General features: G+C 30.9%; 3 protein-coding genes across 8 annotated transcripts in view; 2 read left to right on the top strand and 1 right to left on the bottom strand.

Moving 5' to 3' along the window:
• Positions 1-1426, top strand: part of wrd (Protein phosphatase regulatory B subunit well-rounded) — a 140176-nt gene extending 138750 nt beyond the window's left edge. For all 6 annotated transcript variants that reach the window (XM_088242964.1, XM_088242963.1, XM_088242965.1 and 3 more), the window contains one exon: positions 1165-1426. In XM_088242964.1, coding sequence (XP_088099090.1) covers positions 1165-1308 — 144 coding nt within the window. In that variant the 3' untranslated portion in view covers positions 1309-1426. The remainder of the gene's footprint in view (positions 1-1164) is intronic.
• A 7487-nt stretch (positions 1427-8913) lies between these two features.
• Positions 8914-16745, top strand: LOC148283926 (uncharacterized). Its single transcript, XM_088242976.1, has 8 exons — positions 8914-9104; positions 11928-12122; positions 14005-14142; positions 14855-15109; positions 15422-15511; positions 15790-16119; positions 16290-16385; positions 16601-16745. The coding sequence occupies exons 1-8, from the start codon at positions 9039-9041 to the stop codon at positions 16742-16744; spliced, it is 1314 nt and encodes a 437-aa protein (XP_088099102.1). The 5' UTR covers positions 8914-9038; the 3' UTR covers position 16745.
• Positions 16746-18284: 1539 nt separating this feature from the next.
• On the bottom strand, positions 18285-19895 carry LOC148283925 (iron-sulfur cluster assembly 2 homolog, mitochondrial). Its single transcript, XM_088242980.1, has 2 exons — positions 19568-19895; positions 18285-19156 (listed from the first exon to the last, which is right to left on the bottom strand). Exons 1-2 carry the CDS (start codon positions 19834-19836, stop codon positions 18979-18981), a joined length of 447 nt encoding a protein of 148 aa, XP_088099106.1. The 5' UTR covers positions 19837-19895; the 3' UTR covers positions 18285-18978.
• Between the last annotated feature and the right edge of the window lie 931 nt (positions 19896-20826).

The raw sequence follows: 20826 nt of genomic DNA, 5'->3' as shown, positions 1-20826 counted from the left end.
TTGTCTTCTCACTGGAAATCTGAGAGGCAACTTAACATCATCATTTAGGAGATTAACACCTTTCACATCAGTGAAACTATGTTTAAGAGGCAAATATTCTTACTTTTGGAGAGCATTATGTCTTCATTATATCGAGCCATTGTTCAAGCGTTCCTTCCTGGCCTGATATGTTGTCCCAATTGTATACCCACAAACAGGTCATGCCTTTGTGTTTATGCAATAGTATATTTTGTATTTGTGACTTATGTAAACGTATTGTAAAATGCAAAAAAATATAAATACAATTTTAAAAAATACATAAGAAATCTTTTAAAATTGAACTCCTGAATTATTTTGTTTTATTTGTAATGTTATTTTAGTCAAATAAAAAATAATTTAAATACGAGGTGATGTTCTTCAAAGGCACTCTAAAGAAGGGTAAAATTAAACAAGACAGCTTAATTAATACCTTTTAATTATTATATTAATTATAGTTTTAGACAGTAAATATGACAAGAATAGATTTTTTGTAGCTTTGAAAATTTAAATGTGATAATAGTGATAATTTGTTAACTTGCTCATCTAACTCAATTCATAAAACTCACTTGGTATTAGATTTTTTTAAATATAGAGAGACTGAAAATGAGTTGATAAATATCAAAAACCAGTATGTCTACCTAATTTTTTTTTTACATTTGTTCTACAAAATGTAGAGAAAAAAAAAAGATAATTTCAGTACTATTCAAATTAAAATGTGTCCTCATTATTACAATAAAACACTGTAAAAAAACTCAGTGTTAATTCAGAAGCTCGTAGGTCCACATGGACACTATGGTGGATCGTTGTGGACATACCTGCGTTTGATATTTATCAACTCAAATAAACAAAAAATTAGTCCAATTACAAAAATTTTGTTTATTTATAAAAATGTTCAAAACTAATTTATAAAATAATGCTCATAATTTTCTATACCTTTCTCTAATAACGGAGAAAAAATCCAAAAAACAATAAGTTTACAGTTTCCATTCACTAGCAACAATAAAACTTAACATTAACTGACTATGTATTATTTTATTTGTACCACCAACTTTGTAGAATTTATGTACCTATGCTTTAGGATAAAATGTTATCAAACTGCAAGATTACTCTATGTGATTTTCTTTACTTATCATTTGTTTTTCACAGGCCAGGAAGGTTCGCAACAAAGAGAAGCCGCTGCTTCGCAAGAAGTCGGAGCTGCCCCAAGACTCGTACACTGTGAAGGCGCTCATCGACCACAAGAGGGCCGATGAGTTCCTGCCGACTCCGCCCGATGTCAACAAGTGCTAGTGACTTCGACCCATCTACCATCCTGAAACTTGCCAAATATACAGTGTTAACGTAATGCCGACTCGAGTGGACAAAGTCAAAGAGACATCGTGCAATGATGACACAAAAAAAATAAAAACATGATTTTAGTCGGTATAACTTTGGTGTGTTGTATTTGGGAAAACTCCGCATTTTAACTTACGTACTGTAATAATTAATATTGTTCAAAGAGGTCAGCATGTTATGTGGACTTCGTTTGCCTTAAGTGTTGTTTATGCCTAGATTTGTCGGATAGGTGCGTAATATATAAACATATATCATTATTCCACAATAATTGTTAAAACACATAAAATGTGTAGTATCTTACTCTCCTCCCTGCGGAGATATGAGTATTGAAAGAGTCACATCTTTTTGTTTCAATAATAGATCATTTTAACAACATTTTGTTTTGAGCCTTGTGCATTTCGGTTTTAATCTCGTTATCATGTAGTGCCAATTTAGATGGTTAAAATCTCCTAAGTATGTTTTTAGGCTTTGCACAAAGTCATATGCCGAGTAACTCTCTTTTATTCTCTCGCTTTGATTTATAAAACCCTTGATGTCTTACAATTTCTTATTCTTGATTTGTTTTGCTTTCTTATTTTTTAAAGAATATAATATATTTATATACATATATATTTCTTCCATAACGTACCTAATTTTTCTCATAAAAAGATGTTCATTAACTTCTGCAAAATGTTGTATCAATACGTTTTTTTTTGCCAGAGTGTGGGACATGTTTGGAAACATTGTAATAAAAATATGTGTTTGAACTGTAAAGATTAACTTTACATGGGTTAAAATGGATGTCGAATCAATATAAGACTGAAAAGGGTTAATGTGAACACACTGCTGAATATCATTCTCTTTTCATTGTACTAAAACTGATTACAGAACATAACTATTGTTAAACATTAAAGAATCTGTTAATCTTGTGATAATTCTATGACACTAAATATCAAACAGTGTAGGTATGTATAATGAATGGATTTGCGTGTTTCAGTAAAAGAACACTTGTATATTGTATATTTGTAATATTTGTAATTTTTTATGATAAATTTATGTGTATACTGAAATTTATTGAATGTTTAGCAAACAGATAATGTAAAAGCTTATTTCCTGGTTGTTAGGATCCTTTAATAAATTGTTTTGATAAATTACTGAAAGTGTTCAACATAAATAATTGTAATTTTTGAAATATTAATTATATAATATATATGGTAACCTCTTGGCTTAAATTAAGAAGTTAATAATTGATGAAGGGACATTTGTAGAATACGAAATACTTGACATGAGCTATAAACTGCATTTCAAAGCTGTTAATTATTATCAATCAAATATCGCATACATGCATCCATGGTATGTTAGTTTTTGTATCAAAATTTTAGACAAATAGTTGAAGATAATTAAATACAGTTCTCATTTTTTAAATCAAATGCACAGATATTTTTTAATGAAACTAAACTTCGGTACCTTAGTTTTCAGTAAATGTTCATAGTGATTGCTCGTTTCCGTTTTTGAAATCTGTTATATATGTACTTGTACAACTTGTGATGTAATGTCACGCCATTAGGTATTGTTAAGTTTCAGAATCAAGTGATACGCATTAATCATAATATTCAAATTAAGGATAATGTTTGCAAATACGGTTCGAAATTATTCTTTTCCACAAATCTAGGCTGCTAAATATGTTTATATACTATTGGTATTTATGTTTTTTTTTAATTATATTTATCTATTATTGAAGACAAAATACCCATGTAATATTTATAATATCTGCAAGTATTATTTTTATCTGAAAAATTTGAAGTGACACATAATTTGTCTTGTAAACGGGATGTCAGTAGGTGATGATAGCACTTATTTGAGAATCTAGTATTTTATTGCGAGTCTTACAAACATGCCTGCGAATAAAGTTTTCATGCCATCGACATAGCGCAAACGTGCATAGGTTTGCATGTTTGTCTAAGTTTGTTTAAAATAATGTTATAGATGAAGAGTTTATTTATTTAATCTTATTTATACTTGTCTATTTGCGGAGACTATGCAGCACCATCGTCGTACTATTGCGGGAATCTACAATATTAGGTTAATTTGTACCCGGCAATTTGTAATAAAAAGCACTAATTATTAGTGATATTTTAAAATAGAATATAATTATTATAATTGGTTATTTCAAGTAACATTGAGAGTTTCTTCATGTTCATCCACAAAAATTGTATTATTTTTTTAATGTCATAATTATAAACATTTTCTGGCATTCAATAAGAATGTAACAATAAAATTGTTTTTGTCATTATCAGTTTGATAATGTTACGAAGAATATTTTTTTTAAAGATATTTTCAAATTTGCAACACTTGTAATTCGTTATTATAATTTACTATGTTTATTTATTCACTCTTGTTTGTACTTTTGTAACTTCTTTAAATGAACGGTGCAGATCTTCAGTCCGATTTACTTAACAGGCATTAAATATGAATAGCCGAGCTGGAAAATAGATTGCAGAATTATATGTGTTGATTGGTAATTGTAGGAACATTAAGCCATTGTTTAAAGTGTAAACTAATGTTTTTAACTTATTTAATCGGTCTTCTTCTTATCCCAATAATCTTTTAAAAGTCACTCTTCACTGTTAGATAGCTGCCATGTACAATACAAATAAATGAATTACTAGCGACAGGAACACTTAGATTACCTGTATTCATTATTTAGTTCCTTAGATAAGTACTAAATTATCAAATTATAAGAGTGTCCGCTAAGCTGTTTTGTTCAGTGGAAACAAATCAAGGGCAGTCTCTAGTTATACCCCTATAAATAATATGTATGTTACTTATTTGTGTAAATAACATATATCTATGTAATTTAAAGTTAAAACACAATGACTTGTATTTCTTTCTACGGCCTTTCATCAAAATCAATACATTATTGATTTTGAATTATTGGTGACACTTTATAATGATAATTAATTATTGTTGCATTCTATGGGCAACATCATATTTTTTTAAAATGTAAAGCTTATGCTTAAAAAAAATATAAAAACTTTAAACTCACAATGTACCTTATTTCTCATCCCTTTTCTCAAAAAATATATTTGTCATCATACCGGCCGGCAGTTGTTTGTATCCTGGATCTGGTTATTTCATGCTTATTCATATGGATCTACCGCTACCTCTGATCTTCCACACAGTCAGGATGCCATAATGGATTTTACTAAATAAACTTAAACTTATTTTTCATTTTCGTGACCCCACATTATTTTGGAAACAAATAATTTGCATTATATATCTGAACGTCAGAGGTATGGGATCCTAAGCGCCATTTTTGACAAGATCACTTTTTTGCTGGATTATGATTAGAATTTTTTTTCTCTATCTGCAGTGCTATTCTGAACTGCTCTCGCGGCCATAGAAAACACTTTTATCTAGCGTATTTACATACAAAATACGCGAGATATTATCTTTTTATACAGCCGTGAGAGCGTTTGGAATATTACCCCTGGTGGTATAACACAGTACATAATATAATCTAGGTATTATTAAACTGCTAAAATAGTTTTAGACTCGTTTTTTATAACTACAGTTATCGGAGGTATACAAAGTATTTAAATTGCAAATTTAGGTCATTTTTAGTCATAGTAATCCATACATATTATTTTAAGATTTATAAATCAATTTTTGAAATATATTTCACTTGTAAAGGAATTTAATTCGGTCATGGAGATTGTTTTTTGCTTCTCCGGAAAAAACAACAAATGGCGCATAGGATTTTATACTGCACAGATATGTATGTCAAACCATTTACAATAATTGGTTTAAAGAAATACAAAATCTTAGCCTGCACTACGCATCAGCTCGCACTCCGCGCTGGATCTAGTAGTGCTCCGTCACTCACTGAAAAGGGACCAAAATATACACATTTTTGAATGAATACGAACAAATTATCTATCATCAACTTCAGGGTGCCTGGAAGAATTACTCGGCAGGTGCCACCGTTTTGTAGCAACAATTCACAGAGTGTACAACTCGTAATGCCGTATTGAACAGAGTTCATGAACTTGGCAATAGTTATTTCCATGTATCGGATGTATTTAGTGTAGGGTATTGTTCCTATAGAACAAATCCTCTGAACCTTTTCAAAAATGGTGAATGGTAATTATATTTATTTATTTATACATTTCATGGGATACAAAATTTTTGTTCACTTTGCCCAGCTGTATGAAAAAGTACTTTACGATTTACTTGTTATATTAAATTTGAATATTTTATTGTTTAATCTTATTTTTACATTTATTCTTAAATTGCTTAAACTTTCTACTGAATATGTTGTATAATTTTTAGGTTAAATTTTTTTATAAATCTTGGATAAAGGGTAATATAAGTTTTTTTTTTTTTTTTTAATATTAATCGAAATATTTTCGTTCATATTATAATTTTTTGTAAAAGGTAGATTTGCTGATTATGTTAATAAAATAAATTAAAAAAATATTCTCTCCTCCCTTTTAAGCGAGTGTCTGGTTCTTTATGACAACTGAACCTATGATAGTTCCGGCTCTCTTTGCACTGAAGTGATAATTTTTCCTTTGACCACCAGTCTGTTTTTTGGTTAGCTGGAAGATGTTTCTTTTAGCAATAAGTCTGCCAAGTGGATATATTTTTGTACATGCACTTTGAAATAAATAAATAATGGAACAAATCAAAAATTGAAAATTTTGGGTTAAGTATTCAAAAATGTTCCTAATATATGTATCCTATTTGCGGCATGTTTCTTAAAAATATTTATGTGGCCTTAAAAGGGAAAATGTATATGGTATAAGTATTATATTTTCTTATTCAAATTCAAGAAATCATGGGGGCACAATGGTTATTATGCCATTGTTATTTCTGAAAGTATTTAAAACTAGATGGCACAAGTGAGTGATCTTGTAAGTAGTGACATTGTTTTCGCTAATGACTGTTAGTTTACTGATATCGTTTGTGTGTAACGGCTCTTTTGCAAAAAAGAGTTTTTTGAGTTTTATCACTAATATTTCTGAGGTGTGAGCTGTTTTATTTTATTTTTATGCTTAAATAAGCATTGAAAGATGAAAAAAATCAAGACTGCCGTTGAATAAGACAAAATGTACAGGGAAAAAACGCTTTTAGTTTATTACATATATTTACTTACTTTTACTTCATTAGAGGTAGAAAAGTTGTTATTAATTACTGATTACATATGTACTATAGGATGGGTGCCCGTGAGTTGATTTAAAGTTAAATGAGATAGATGGATTACAATTGAAGTTATTTATTAAGTAGTTACACACGGGTTACATCCTATTATTTCGTACAGAAGGGATTTACAATATTTTTTTTATTTTTTATTTATTTATTTATATACGGCATATCTGCCATCTACATATATGTGTTATACAGAGTGCTTAAAAATAAAAATATTTTTTGTACTGTACACATTATTAATTACTTGAAATACATATATATTTTAAAGAAATTATACAATAACAAAATACATTAATCAATCAAATTATTACTATTTCAACCCAATCTTCTGAAGATGATTTGCTCTTTTTGATAAAAATATGTTGGTCACTTTATTTTTTAAGTTAGGCAGAGATAAACTAAATATATCAAAATGTGATGCATATTCATTCCCGGTGTTCTGTAATCTAACAATAGGTGAGTTATATTGGGCTACCATTCGAGAATTTTGACAATAAAATATTGTGGATGTTCTGCTTAATCTAGGTGGTACATAGAATGAAATCAATTTCAGTAGATCAGGGGTATCAAACATTGGTTTTATTATTTTATATAAAGTCGTAAGATCGGTCGATGTTCTTCGTTCTTGCAATTTAGTTAATTTAAGAGAGTCTAAAATTTTGTTATAATTTAATTGATTAGTAGAAAAACCCATTTTAATATATATATATTTAAGAAATTTATTCTGAATTCTCTCAATAGAATCTGAGAAAGTGATTTGATAAGGTGACCATATTGGAGAGTTATAATCTAGTTGGCTTCTAACTAGAGATGTGTAAAGATATTTTAATGTATTTATATTATTAAAATCTTTTCCGGTTCTAAGTATAGCTAAATAGCGAGCAAAGGCGGAGAGCTGGTGGCCAGGCAACACGAACTGTCACGATGAAATGTGTCGAGTGCTTTTTTTACTTTAGGCATATGACCTGTCATTAGCTGGTTTAAGTAATCACTTTACACACTGTGTAATATTCACTTAACTGTCTATGTTTGAACATCCCATTTCTCAATCTTTCATCAGTTGACCACTGTGACGTAAAAGAACTGAAACATTTATTGATCTGGATGAGATTTGTCTGGTTGAATTCTTTCACCTTAAAATAGCAAGCAAGTCTAAATTATGTTTTTTTTATACCAGTTAGTTTAATCAACAATATTTTGAGTATGGCCAAATGATTGTTGATAAGACTGGATTCCATACATAAGAAAGTTATCAAGATTTAAATTTATTGCAGCAGAGGGGAAAACATTTTTGAGAGGAGAATTTAAACCAACCAATGACAGATCATAAGCCCTGTAAATATTTAGACTTCCATATCCCCCTTCCAAAAATATTTTCACTCTGTTGAAATTGATTTCAGTCTTGATAATTCCCCAATGAGTGGAATCCATGAGTCACAAGCATAGCCAGGGGCGGGGGGGTTTGGGGGTTTAAACCCCCCCCGAAAAGTTAAGATATCAACATCAATAATATTAAAATAAGGACGGGCAAGCGGCATAACTTATTTTATTACTAATTATTACACTAATAATGTATTTTGGATTCGCCCTCTCTACCACCCGCCGCTGGCCGTCGTCGATTATTCGATCGCATTCAGTAACCTTCGTATATTTTCGTGCCGCAGTAGATTAATTCTGTAGTGCATATGTAATCAAATGAACGTTTTGTTTTTTTTTTCATATAATATAAAGGTTATTTTTTTTAATTTTTATTCCAGTGAAATGGCTGTATGCATGCACTTTCAGTAGTTTTATTTTCTTGAACCCCCCTGATACTAAAACCTGGCTACGCCTGTGAATCCAGTATTGTCTACAAACTATTAGACATACTCAAAATATAGTTATAACCTTAGAGTATGTTATAACTAATTATTATATTATATTTTTCGTAAAGTATGTCATCCTAATATTTTAAATGTCCCTTTGAAAAATCAGTTCTTAGCATGCGCAACCCTTCTTTTTTTTATTGTATTCATTTATAAACAGCGATGAACAAAACGTTTAAAACAACGTGGTAAAACATTGAATGATAAATAATTATAATATTTATAAATAAACATTTCGTCGTTGTGCCTTAAAAAGCGGCTAAGTGTATTAATTTTACAATATATGTTTTTTGCGACAAAAAAATACTTTTAATAGAATTAAGAAGCCAACGCACCGATTTTCATAAACATCGTCTACAATTGAGTATTCACAAAAAAAACAATGTTCCCAGACATGGGATGTTTTTCATTTCTTCTGAACATTTTTGTGGAAAATAGGTGATTTCCAAGGCGCAACGACGCGACGATTTGTTTAAAAAAATACAAAGACAATATTGTTTATGGTACTCATTTTGCATTTTGCAGTATTTGCACATCATAGATAAAATTGTCAGCCGGATGTCAAAAATGTCAGTGTTTGTTTGACAGATGTCTTATCTCTAAATATTTATTTTATGTTTTGTACAAAATATGGAAGGCATTCCGTCCGGTGACCTGCAAACGAAATACCTTAAGTTGGCCTCTGAATATTCCAAAGTAAGCAAGATCAGTTTTTTATTTTGGTAGCACTTTCTCTTTGTATTGGTGCGCTGGATTGTGTTTATAGGGATCACATTTGTGGGCGTAGTGAATCATTATCACTTAATATCTAAGTGTTTTGCCAATTCGTTAGCGTATGAGCCGTTTCATTCAATTTACAATATACAGCTACCGGTAATTTTTGTATAGTTGCTTATGCAGAAGTATAGCCCCCATGAAAATCTGTTGAATTCATTCCTCCAAGCAAAATAATTGATAATGTGTTTTATTATGAATTTTTTGCAAACTATGTTTTGTATTTATAATTATTAATGAATCAAATATGTATTATTAATTTAACAAACAATCAACAATGATTAAATAACATAATTAAGATAATAGGGTGGATTGCTGAAACTAAAGAGCTATCAGCTTTTTGAGTGTTGTTGGAAAGATTTATGGCAGAATACTGATTGAGAGAGTAAGAAAAGTGACTAAAGATAGAGTGTGGGGTATACAAAGTGGATTTATGAATAGAAGAGGATGTATGGATCAAATATTTGCTTTGCGAAATATGACAGAAAAGTTTCTGGTTAACACCAGTAACTTTTCTGCGCATTTGTCCACCTGCAAAGTGCATTTGATAGAGTTGACGAAGAGAAATTGTGGAAGGTTTTATCGGAGTATGGAGTGAATGGTAACCTGACAAGGATTGATAACCTGACCTGATTGCGTCACTGTACAAGGACAGCACAGCATGTGTAAAGGTGAATGGGTCATTCACATCGTGGTTTAACATTTCTAAAGGAGTGAAACAGGGATGTGCAATGTCACCATAATTGTTCAACATATACATCGATAACTGTATGAAAGAACTGAAAGATTTAAGGATGGGAGCAAAAATGAGTGGTATAACTGTTAACTGTCTTCTGTATGCGGATGATGCCGTGCTTCTTGCTAGCAGCAAAGAAGACCTGCAACTTTTGGTAACAAAAGTCTACAATGTATGCAAGAAAAGCAATTCGCTTATGAATGTTGATAAATCGAAAATGATGGTTTTTGAGAGAGATGAAAATATAACTAAATGTGAGATCAGTGTGAACGGAGATATTCTGAATCAGGTAGAAGAATTTGTGTATCTGGGAAGTATGTTTACTAGGGATGGAAAGACCGAGAAAGATATTGAAAGAAGGGTGAGTGCCGGAAACAGGGTGAACCGTGCACTGAAATCTACTCTGCCAACAAATGTTTATTGCAGGAGCTAAGTATGGAATTGGAAAAATGATGATGAAAGTAGGTTAAATGCTGTCGAAATGTGATCCCTCAGGCGAATGTGTGGTAAAACGATGTATGATAGGAGCACAAATGTCGAGATCCGTGAACTGTGTAAGGCTGAGCTATGCATTATCGACAGAATCAAGAAAGGGGTGCTGCGTTGGTTTGGACATGTAGAGCAAATGAACAGCGAAAAAACGGCTAAAAGGATCTACAATGCGAATGTTGATGGATGCAGAAAACGAGGAAGACCGAGAAAGACATGGCACGATCAAGTCCATCAAATACTTGAAGATGGACTTGTCAAAAGTAAGAATAATCGGTGTGCATGCATGAGAAGATGTATGAATGTAGAGGAAGCGAGATCTGTATGCAAAGATAGAGTGATATGGCGTTCTATCCTCTCTGTCTACCCCTACGGAGAAACGGCATGATGGTTTGTTTGTTTGAAGATAATAGATTAAATTTAAGAAAGATAGGCTGGAAGTTGGGCTTATCCAGAGAGCAATATATGTATAATAAGGTAGAAACTAGCTTAAATATATCTTCTTTTCAAGACCGTCGAAATAAATCCGACCTTTTAGTCCTATTTAAAATTCTTACTTACGCCTGAACTACTGAGCTCAATAAAATTAAATGTCCCAACTAGAAACCTCAGACAAAACTTACTTTTTTATACCGATAACCATAGAACTAACTATGGTTTATGTCTTAGGTGAGCCAACAAAAACACCAGTCTTGATTTATTTGATAAAAAGTTGTCTTTGTCTTACGATCACTGAATCAAATTCAATTATAAACACCTCCCTCCTGCTTCCACTCCCACCAAGTCTACTATAAACCATTGTGTCTTTCTACTTTCTTTTATAATAATTTTCTATGTTTACATATGTCCTTATAAATGCCCATTGGGCAAATATACAAATAAATAAAATAATAAAGATAAGGTTTAAAGACAGACCAGTGAAGTTTCTAAATAAAAAATACACATATTAAATTGTGGTACAACAAAAGGGTGTTTTTGTGTCTTTGTATAAGAGTAAGTGTATAAGTGTGTTTGTGTGTATTTGTATGGTAGTAAGTGTTCGTAGTAAGGAGTAAGGGAGCGTATCGCAGCCAGAAAGAATGAGTCTTAATTTATTTTTAAATAAATTAATTAATTTTTAAATAAATTAAGAGGCATGTTTCAATAGAAAAAAATAATAATTATAGTTTGAGCAAGAACGATAGAGGAAGAGTGTTTTGCATAGTTAGTGCTACAGACTGGCAGATGGAATAAATACGTATTTATTAATACGAAAGGGGACATTTTAATTAATTTTGGGGATTAGGGATAAAGTCTACTTTATTATTTAATAATTTATATAAATAGCATAGTTCAGATATAGTGCGTCTATTTTCAAGGGTAGATTATCAATTTCGTTTAGTAGATTGGCTGTAAGTGCAAAGGGTTTTATTGTTTTTATTTTTTTTAATGTATATTAGAATACTTAGATCATTTTCTCAAAAGGTCACCAAGTTTTGATGTGTTTGTGTATAACTTGTAATCTATATTTGTTTCAATAGATTAGATCACATGTACAAGTGTTGAAAAAAGGAATATTTGATGAACAAGCTAAAGGTAACGAACTCAAAGAGTTGCTGAAAGATAAAGAAAAGAACCTAAGGAAAGGAGAATTAGAACTCGACTCGCTGAATTTCCGAAACCAACAGCTCACCAAAAGGATTGCTGTTCTACAAGATGAGCTCGACTCAATTCAGGTAATTCAGAATACAAAAAATATAAACTTCACATTTTTTCAAGCTTTAACTCTTCCTTCCCGGCGATGTGTAGCTAGTACACATTGCATCTAAAAACTTAAATATCTCCATAAATATAGTAAATTATGGGTTGTGATTTTCGGCATCCCTCCGTTATACATTTACACACCGGTTAAAATATTTTTAAAATTAAATAATTAATGCTTATTAGGAACAGAAAAAGCATTTTATCAAAAATTGGAGATGAATCACCAATACACAATGTGTCGCATATTGCGTAGTAGTAAAAGAGTAAGCCTAATATATAATTGTCTCACACACCCTTTATGTCTCACTCTTAATAACACAGGTATATTCGGGAGCGAGAGAGACAATTTCAAGTGTCACACATGCGAACAGCGAAGCTTCTAGTACTTCTCCCAGGTGCCCGTTAGTAGCTGCCTGACTTTCGTCAGGGGTGGTTCTTTCGCACATGCTGAGACCATGAGCTAATGATTTTTTCATGTTTTTAGCAATTAGATTAAAAATGTTATCACTTTTGACTTCAACTATAAATAATTTAAGCAATTGCCTATGAATATAACATATTTCCGATTTTAAATCTCTCATTTTTTGCATGTGTAATGATTACACAGCACCGTGACGGGCGGATGTTGAAATTTGATTATGGCCTCATTTAAATTGACACATTCTATTTCAAAATGAACTGATTTTGGACTATGCAAGGACGCTTTAAGCTTTTGATTAATACGTTTTAATAAAATGTTGTGTTCTGCAGATTAGGTTAGTTTCAATAGAAGAAAAATGTATTTGCTAAATAGATGAAAATATCATATGACATTTTAAAATAATTGTAAATCAGTGGTTAAAGAAAAAAAATATTTCAATTATTATTTCAAAGCATTTTTTTAAGGCCCAAGAAGGCCAGAATAAGTAAGTTAAAGATCAAGACATGCTCATTGCGTTTTTTGACATCAGGGGGCTCATCTACCATGAGTTTGTACCACATAGTAAAATCATCAATGCTAAATTCTATGTGGAAATGCTCGAGAGACTCAAACGACGAGTTTATCGCGTTTGGCCTGACATTGTGAATGATTGTAAACTTTACCATGATGACGCGCCGGCCCACACCGCCTTCCTCGTGACCCAGTTCCTGGCCGATTTAAAGGTGCTAACAGTTCCCTAGCTGCCCTACAGTCCAGACTTGCTTCTCCCAGATGTCTTCTTGTTTCCGAACTTGATAACTCGCTTGAAAGGACATCATTTCGGGGCAGTTGACAAAGTCATAGAGGCTTGCACCAAAGGTCTAAAGGACATTCCGGAAAAAAACATACTGTAACGCCTTCGATACCTCTGGAAGCAATGTATTGACACAGGAGGAGCCTATTTTGAAAACTTTTAATGTGTTGTTCGGATTTGATCAATAAATGGTTTTTAATAAAATCAATGACATAATTTTTCAGACCTACCCTGTACAATTTGGTTGGAAACCGTAACCTACTCAAAAATTTAAATAAATATTCATATTATCGTTTTTGAAAAAAACAGTAATATGATTTCTTTATAATATAGGCATATAACAATTAAAAAGTTGGTAGAAGGCTCCTTCCCCACGGTCACCAGAATCATTCCCATATGTATATTGATACTGTTGCTATTCATTATTTGATTGCATTTGAATATTATTGTTGCTTATTTTTTAATTGTGATATTTACCCATTGGCTTATTTTGAGTACCTATTTATTTTCCTACTACCTATTTTTCTTTATGTTATTTTTATAATCCAATGTTTCACTAATATGTTCAAAATCAGTAAGTGTGGTGTGTTTTTTAGTTCTAATTTAACCTGTGTAATCTGAATTTAATTGTATATTTCAGTCGCAAAAAAACAATAAAAAAGGGAAGCATAAGAATGACGAACGTAATCCAACGCAGCGAGAAGAAGTGGCCAATAATTTGTTGCTTCAAGAAGAACTCCAAAAGAAAATAATTGAAAATGCCCAAATCGTCTCTCAGGTAATTTGAAATGGATCATCGGTACTCAAATTCATCAGGTTAAACCGAGCCCAATTCTAAATTTTGGTTTTCTTTCTCTACTTCATAACTGAAATATTTTGTAAAATGCAATTTAAGTCTGTTTTTATTTGTCCTAACAGTGGTTTGACTATCTTGAAACTGGACAGAATTGAAAAGATTAGTTTTACTACGGGTATTTATATTTTGTTTGCCTAGTGTAGTGATTATTTTGCTATCTGTTTTTCCATCCTGCATAGATTTTGTAAAGGTGAGGCAAATTTGACGCTGTATTTTGGTTTAAAAGGTGTTTTTTCACAACAATATTTCATGGTTTCTGGATTGAATTGATTTTTCATCAAATAACATTTAAAAAAATATATAATTATTTAATTTTTGATATTTTTATTGAGATATCATATCAAACCAGGAACCCTTGAGCATGGTTCAACATTATTGAGGTATAATACTCTCCAACAGCAAGAGTATTTGCATCTTAAACATAGTTTCACTGTTGTGAAAGATTTCGATTTCCAAAGTAATGATGTTCAGCTACCTAACTGCTCTTCCAATCGGAATAACCAGAGGCAGGTTGGTTCTGATTGATGTTAGACTGATCATCTCTTCCCAATGTAACATTATCAATCTATACCGCAAATGCACTATTGGGGGCGAATACTTATTTAGCTTAAACTCTTACTGTATTTTTTTTTAGATTGCTGACAAGGATTTTGAATTATCTCAACTGAATTTGCGGCTTGAAGATGCAGAGAGACAGCTTTCGGAAGTGGAAACTAAATTCATATGTGAAAATTTAAAATTGAGAAGCCAAAATCAAGAACTACTGATGAGTTTGGAAACAGTTTCCAATAGTAGGGATAAGAATAGCTTGTCTAATCAAAATGCGAACTATAGACAAACTCAACTGCCTAGTTTTAATGGAGATTTTCTTTCTGAAGCTGGAAGTTTGGTAATTGCCACAAATATTTTAGTTTGTAGCCAAAATAAATGTTTGTCAACATAATTTTAAAATGTGATTGTATTTTCATTTTGAGTATTTAAAAATACAAACATATTTCTTTCTCATATTTGTACATGTTTTCAAACTGTATTTTGTAAACATGATGTATTTTAAAACTGTGAATTCCACATTCTGTAATTATTATCTTACTAAATATTATTGAATAATCATGAATATTTATTTTCACAAATATCAAACAAACATAATAAAATATTCTCATAATGTAAATAATTTTATTCCGACAGTTTTAAAATGTTTTAGATGGGAAGTGAAGACGCTTTATCAGCTGAAGAATCTCATCTCAATGAACAACTACATAAGAACAGTCAACAACTGCTCAAAGTAGAACAGGTTTGGTTGCATGTTGATAAAAATAATATAAATTTCAAATGACGGTCTGAACCAGTCTGAAGATGCCCATTAGAGGGTGAAAGCGCTAATTGGTCAAAATAAATAAGTGGAAGTGTACCAAGTATTTTTCAAATTAATAACTTTTATGTAAATATAAGTTATTACATCATTACAATGGAATTCCATCAAGAATTGTCAATAAATAATTTAAATTAAATAAATTTCAAAATTGTCTGTGTATTGAAATTCTTAATTTATTTCTTATGTACCTATTTCAGGAAAACCAAGCTCTTAGGATAGAATTTGATCTCATGAAAATAGAGAATGATAGATTGAAAACTCAAGTTCAGGCAGCAAGCAAAGCAATAGATAAACCATCGTCAGCAGAAGGGAAAGACACAAACACCCAAAGTGATGAATTCACCGAATCTTCTAAACCAGACGGAGTCATCACAGAAATTTTGGGGAAAATAAACTGTCCTTTTGTGTTGAACGATGAAATAATAAAGAGAGAAGAGACTTTTAAGACATATTACAGAAAAAAACTCACACAACTGGTAGCTGAAAGGCAAAAATTTGAGAGTACGAGCAAACATCATTCAGATGAGGTAATATTTCACCACATTCGAATGTTTGTAAAACGATATCGGATTTTACCCCCTAGGGCGCTTATTAAAACTGATTTAATATATAACAATAGAAAATATTACCTTCTCAAAAATGTTCTCTATCTCTTTTATTTATTTATTTACATAAATCAAACATCAATTGGTTTCAGGCCGAAGCATTACATTCCCAGCTGGAATATTTACAAAAGGAAAAAGAAAATTCTGACCAAGCATTACTCAAAACTCAAGCGACTATTAGCAGATTGGTAAACACTTTATTTAAGTGCTAAAATAATTATAAAAATATACATTAAATATGTTCATCCTTTCCTTAATATTTCAATATAATTATCACCTTATACAGATGTAGATCAAAAAAAAATATTTACTGATTACGATTAAAACTAAAATCAGTTGTGTTTTTGAAATTATTATTGCATTCTCCGGAAAGTTATTCAGTTTTTTTCTCTTTACTTTTCAGGAAGATGAGTTACATTCAACGAGCACTAATTACGAACAACAACTCAGTATTTTAACAGAACATTTGGGAAACTTGAACGATAAATTAACTCAGCAGTTCGAAGAGATTCAACATTTAAAGATACAGCTAGGGAAGAAAAAATAAATATTATTTTTATCTAAACTCTATCATATTAAGTGTATTGTGATTATATTATTTTGATTTATTTATATAACTAAAATGATGTTATTATAATATTTAAAAATATATTATAAAAATGAGATTATTCTCATGTAAAAACATACTTTTCTTCATTATTCAATATATTTTTACCTGCTTCTTGTGTTGGGTAGGTTTCCTATAAAATTAATTCAGGATATCAAGAGATAAAATTTTATTATCGTTACCTATCCTAATTTTTTTTTAAATTACTTGAATACAAATGTTGACTAAGATAATAGACATGTGTGGTATGCGCCATAAATTCTCAGCCTATAACAGTTTTTACTTTTCAATATAATCTCCCCTAGCTTCAATACAATTATTACAAGATCAATTTATAATTCTATACCCCTGTAAAAATAATCTCCCTAAAATGCTTGCAACTCACTATCCTCCTTAAAACAACGTCCCCTAAGGTATTTTTATAAATTGGAAAATAAATAATAATTACTAGGAGCCATGTCCGGACATTGCGGTGGATGCTCCAATTCTTGACAGCTGCATTCATGGATGGCAGCTTGTGAAATGGTGGCAGTATGCACGGTTGCATTGTCATGCAATAATCAAACACCTTTTGTATTTTTTTTTTTGACGCTTTGCATGAATACTGTCTTAAATTTATGCAACAAAGACGCATAATGAGCGCTGCTAACAGTTGTATTATGATCTTCAAAGTCAATGAGTAAAATGCCCCCGCAATCCCAGAATATTGTGGCAAATGCCTGTTTCACAAATATTATACAGCTGATTCCTTCACTTTCAAATGGCGATCTTCTAATACCATTTCTTTAATAATTGAAATTTTTTTGGGGCGTTATTACTCAATTGGCCGACGGGAGCGCTCACCATGCGTGCGGAAAGGAATGATGCTGATGAAACACACATATTGTATAAAAGAAACAGCGAACAGATTAGTAGGTGGAAAAAATGGGAAACATCTTGTTGCCAAAACTAGCCGGTTGTTTACACTTGTATTCATTTACTGAATAAAGAGGTTCATAAAACGAAGTTTTTTTATTAATCTCTCAAAAATATTATATATAACAATGATCCACAAAGTTAGTGCTACAAATATCGGCGGCCTCCGTAGTGTAGTGGTCAAGACGCTTGACTCCACACACGGAAGTTTCCGGGTTTGATTCCTGGTGAGAACACAAAAATTAAAATATAATTTTTCTTAAGCCTAGGTGTTCCGTGATGTAATTCACCGCTGTAGGTAATTAGGCTTCCTGGCCTGTTGTGATGAAAAAAAAAAAAAAAAAAATTTTTTGTTTAAATTTCCACAAGGATGACTAATATTTTGCATTAATGATTTGTTTTAATTTTGTACCAATATTATATACTGTATTAACCCGAATATAATGTGACCTCAAATATAATGCGACCTTTATATATGAAAGAAAAGATTTACTAATCTTTAACCCCGAATATAACAAGAACGTATTTTTTAGAAAACACATTTTAATGAAAAACCATCGTGTTATATTTAGGCTAATACGGTATATTTTAGCTAATTTTAAAACATAATATAATATAAGCATAAGTCGGAGATAAGCAAGTGGTCAAAAATAAAATAAATAATTTTATTACTATAAATTTGTAGTTCTAAATCTAAACAGTGCAAGAAGGTACTTCATTCTAAAAAATAACATATATTAACAGAGCAATGTCATACACATACATCAATATTCACAGAACAATCAATATAGGAGTTTTAACAATATGTATTATTTATTTATTTACTCTCTTTATCAAAATACAATTTTATGTTCACTTTAATTTGTTTAATTTGTATTCATTTGTTTATTTTTTAATGAAACATCATTCTCAAAGGTATTTTGCATGAATATGTTTTTGAGTTATTAGTTGTCGAATTTTAAATCCATACCTAAAATGTGAACATTTTAGTTATATTGAAGTAATGTGTCATTATTATAACTATTTATTATTTATCAGATTTTTATGGTTCAATTTCCTTATATTCTTTGTCCCATAATACAATTTACAAATACATTGAATGGCTTCAATTATTGAAATCTCAGATTGCTTTTTAAAAGATAAATAACACAAAAAACAGATTAAAACTAACTGATTTCATAACTATGTTTCGTTTTAACTAATGCCAAAAATAGTTAACTTATGTATATACATTATATATTTTGGTAACAAATATTCATTCAATCCAATTTTATAGAAAAACTAGCACCACAAGAACACCCTAATTCAGCTTTAGGATTTTTTATAACTCTGAAAGCAGATTTGATAAGTTCTTCATGATAGTCCACAGTTGCGCCTTGTACATACTCTAGGGATATTTCATCGATAACTAATTTTGCTCCATCCTTTTCAAATATTCTGAAAAAACAAAGCATATAGGCAAGGTAGTTTAAAATGGGTATATAATTATGATTTTAAAAATAAAACTTTTATTAATAAATCTTTGTTTGATACTATGTTAGAGTACCGTTGTTTTGTTTTGTTTGAATTTTATCAGTTACATGGTATATTTAAAGAGTTGAACATTGACAATTCAACGTCTAAAATTATAACGGTCTGTATATAGATCTGACAATAAAAACTATCATAAACACGAAAAATACATCAGCGACCAAAATATGATTAAAATTCTCCATATTTTTTTAGAATAAATGCATAAGTAATGTTCTGAATTTGAATGTTAAATAATGGTCACCTTAAACTACGTCATAATTTTGATTACTTTTAAAAGTTCTAAGAAAATTCGCCTAGGTAGAAACTGTGTCTTACTTGTCTTCTGGTAATATCTTGTCCTCTAGATCAAATTTGTATTGGAACCCGGAACATCCTCCACCCTCAACAGATAACCGCAAGAAAGTGTTTGAATCTTTACATAAATGGTTTAATCTTTTAACACACTCGTCACTTAAATTTAAATCTCCGGCGGCATCTTGGTTCTGAACCAATTCTTTACTACTTTTGGCTGCTGAAATTAACCTGTATTTATTATGACTGAAAATAATATTTCTGAATACGTTACGTGCAAACATTTGAGACATTTCTTTTCGTAACCCTAACTAAACTAAATTGGAACTTGACAGCTGTCAACACAGTGTAAAGTGAAATCTTTAGTGCTGCCATGTGAGAGCCGTAGATAAAAAATAAACTGTGCATGTTTCGTAAAGAACTTACTTAGATACAGAAGCGGGGTACAAAGTTAGAAGAATTCCGGAAATTTTATATCGATTTGAAGTAGCTGATAAATGGACTGCTAGTGCTAGTCGGTGTTGGTAAGTGACATAAGGTAAAAATAGGATGGCTAAACGATGTACTAATTAGTATAAATATTCCCGCGATTATAGTGAAGGAGCCACCCACAAAAACTTTTTATACTGTGTATATTTCGACTATGCCTCGTTTTTTTAGAACTATGGTAAAAAAATCTCCAAAGACTTGACCAGATTCAATCTCAGAGTCTGAGACCCATAGAATTAAAAATAGTTCAGAAACCGCATACGCACATCAAACAGAAGGCGACTAAACTACTCATAAATGAATTGACCCATTAGTTTCTTTGTAGACGTCGCTCAGTACGCAACACCTGATTTGAATTCAACTATGCCGTGTTGTGTCCTTTTAAAGTGCAGAAATACTGCTAGGATCTTAAAGAAACAGGATAGCATCACATTTTATGTGTAATTAACAAACGAATGTTTAAGTAGAAAATGCATTACTTAAAAATTGTTTTTTTTTCCACCTGTCAGATTGTCGAAGAAACAAAATAGTAATTTCGTTAGTGTTCACTCATCTAATGAAAATTAGACCTCGGATTAAACAACGCCGTGGGGGACATTTAAACGACATTATCTTTAAAACATCAAATATTATTTAACATGATATAAAAATATCCGTTTTATGTCAAATAAAATTTGTTTTGTATTTGAGGTTAAAAGTTCATCAATTCAATTACAAGAGTAATAAGAATTAAATGACCCTTTATTTATCTACTCTGTTGTGTCAATTAGTGTTTCCGCGTGCACAATAAAATT

Source organism: Micrasema longulum, unplaced genomic scaffold (genome assembly GCF_059751315.1).
Source record: "Micrasema longulum isolate JH-2025_06_02 unplaced genomic scaffold, ASM5975131v1 h1tg000178l, whole genome shotgun sequence".
Lineage (NCBI taxonomy): Eukaryota > Metazoa > Arthropoda > Insecta > Trichoptera > Brachycentridae > Micrasema > Micrasema longulum.
Note: the sequence above shows the minus strand (reverse complement) of the source record. Positions and strands in the feature narration are given on the sequence as shown.

What these genes read in the sequence shown, in the direction of transcription:
- LOC148283926 (XM_088242976.1), top strand. Translation starts at nt 9,039, where the DNA reads ATGGAAGGCATTCCGTCCGGTGACCTGCAAACGAAATACCTTAAGTTG. An exon ending in TGGCCTCTGAATATTCCAAA is followed by an intron (nt 9,105 to 11,927) that starts GTAAGCAAGATC and finishes TTGTTTCAATAG; the next exon opens with ATTAGATCACATGTACAAGT. An exon ending in ATGAGCTCGACTCAATTCAG is followed by an intron (nt 12,123 to 14,004) that starts GTAATTCAGAAT and finishes TGTATATTTCAG; the next exon opens with TCGCAAAAAAACAATAAAAA.
- LOC148283925 (XM_088242980.1), bottom strand. Translation starts at nt 19,836, where the DNA reads ATGTCTCAAATGTTTGCACGTAACGTATTCAGAAATATTATTTTCAGT. An exon ending in AAGATATTACCAGAAGACAA is followed by an intron (nt 19,157 to 19,567) that starts GTAAGACACAGT and finishes TTGTTTTTTCAG; the next exon opens with AATATTTGAAAAGGATGGAG.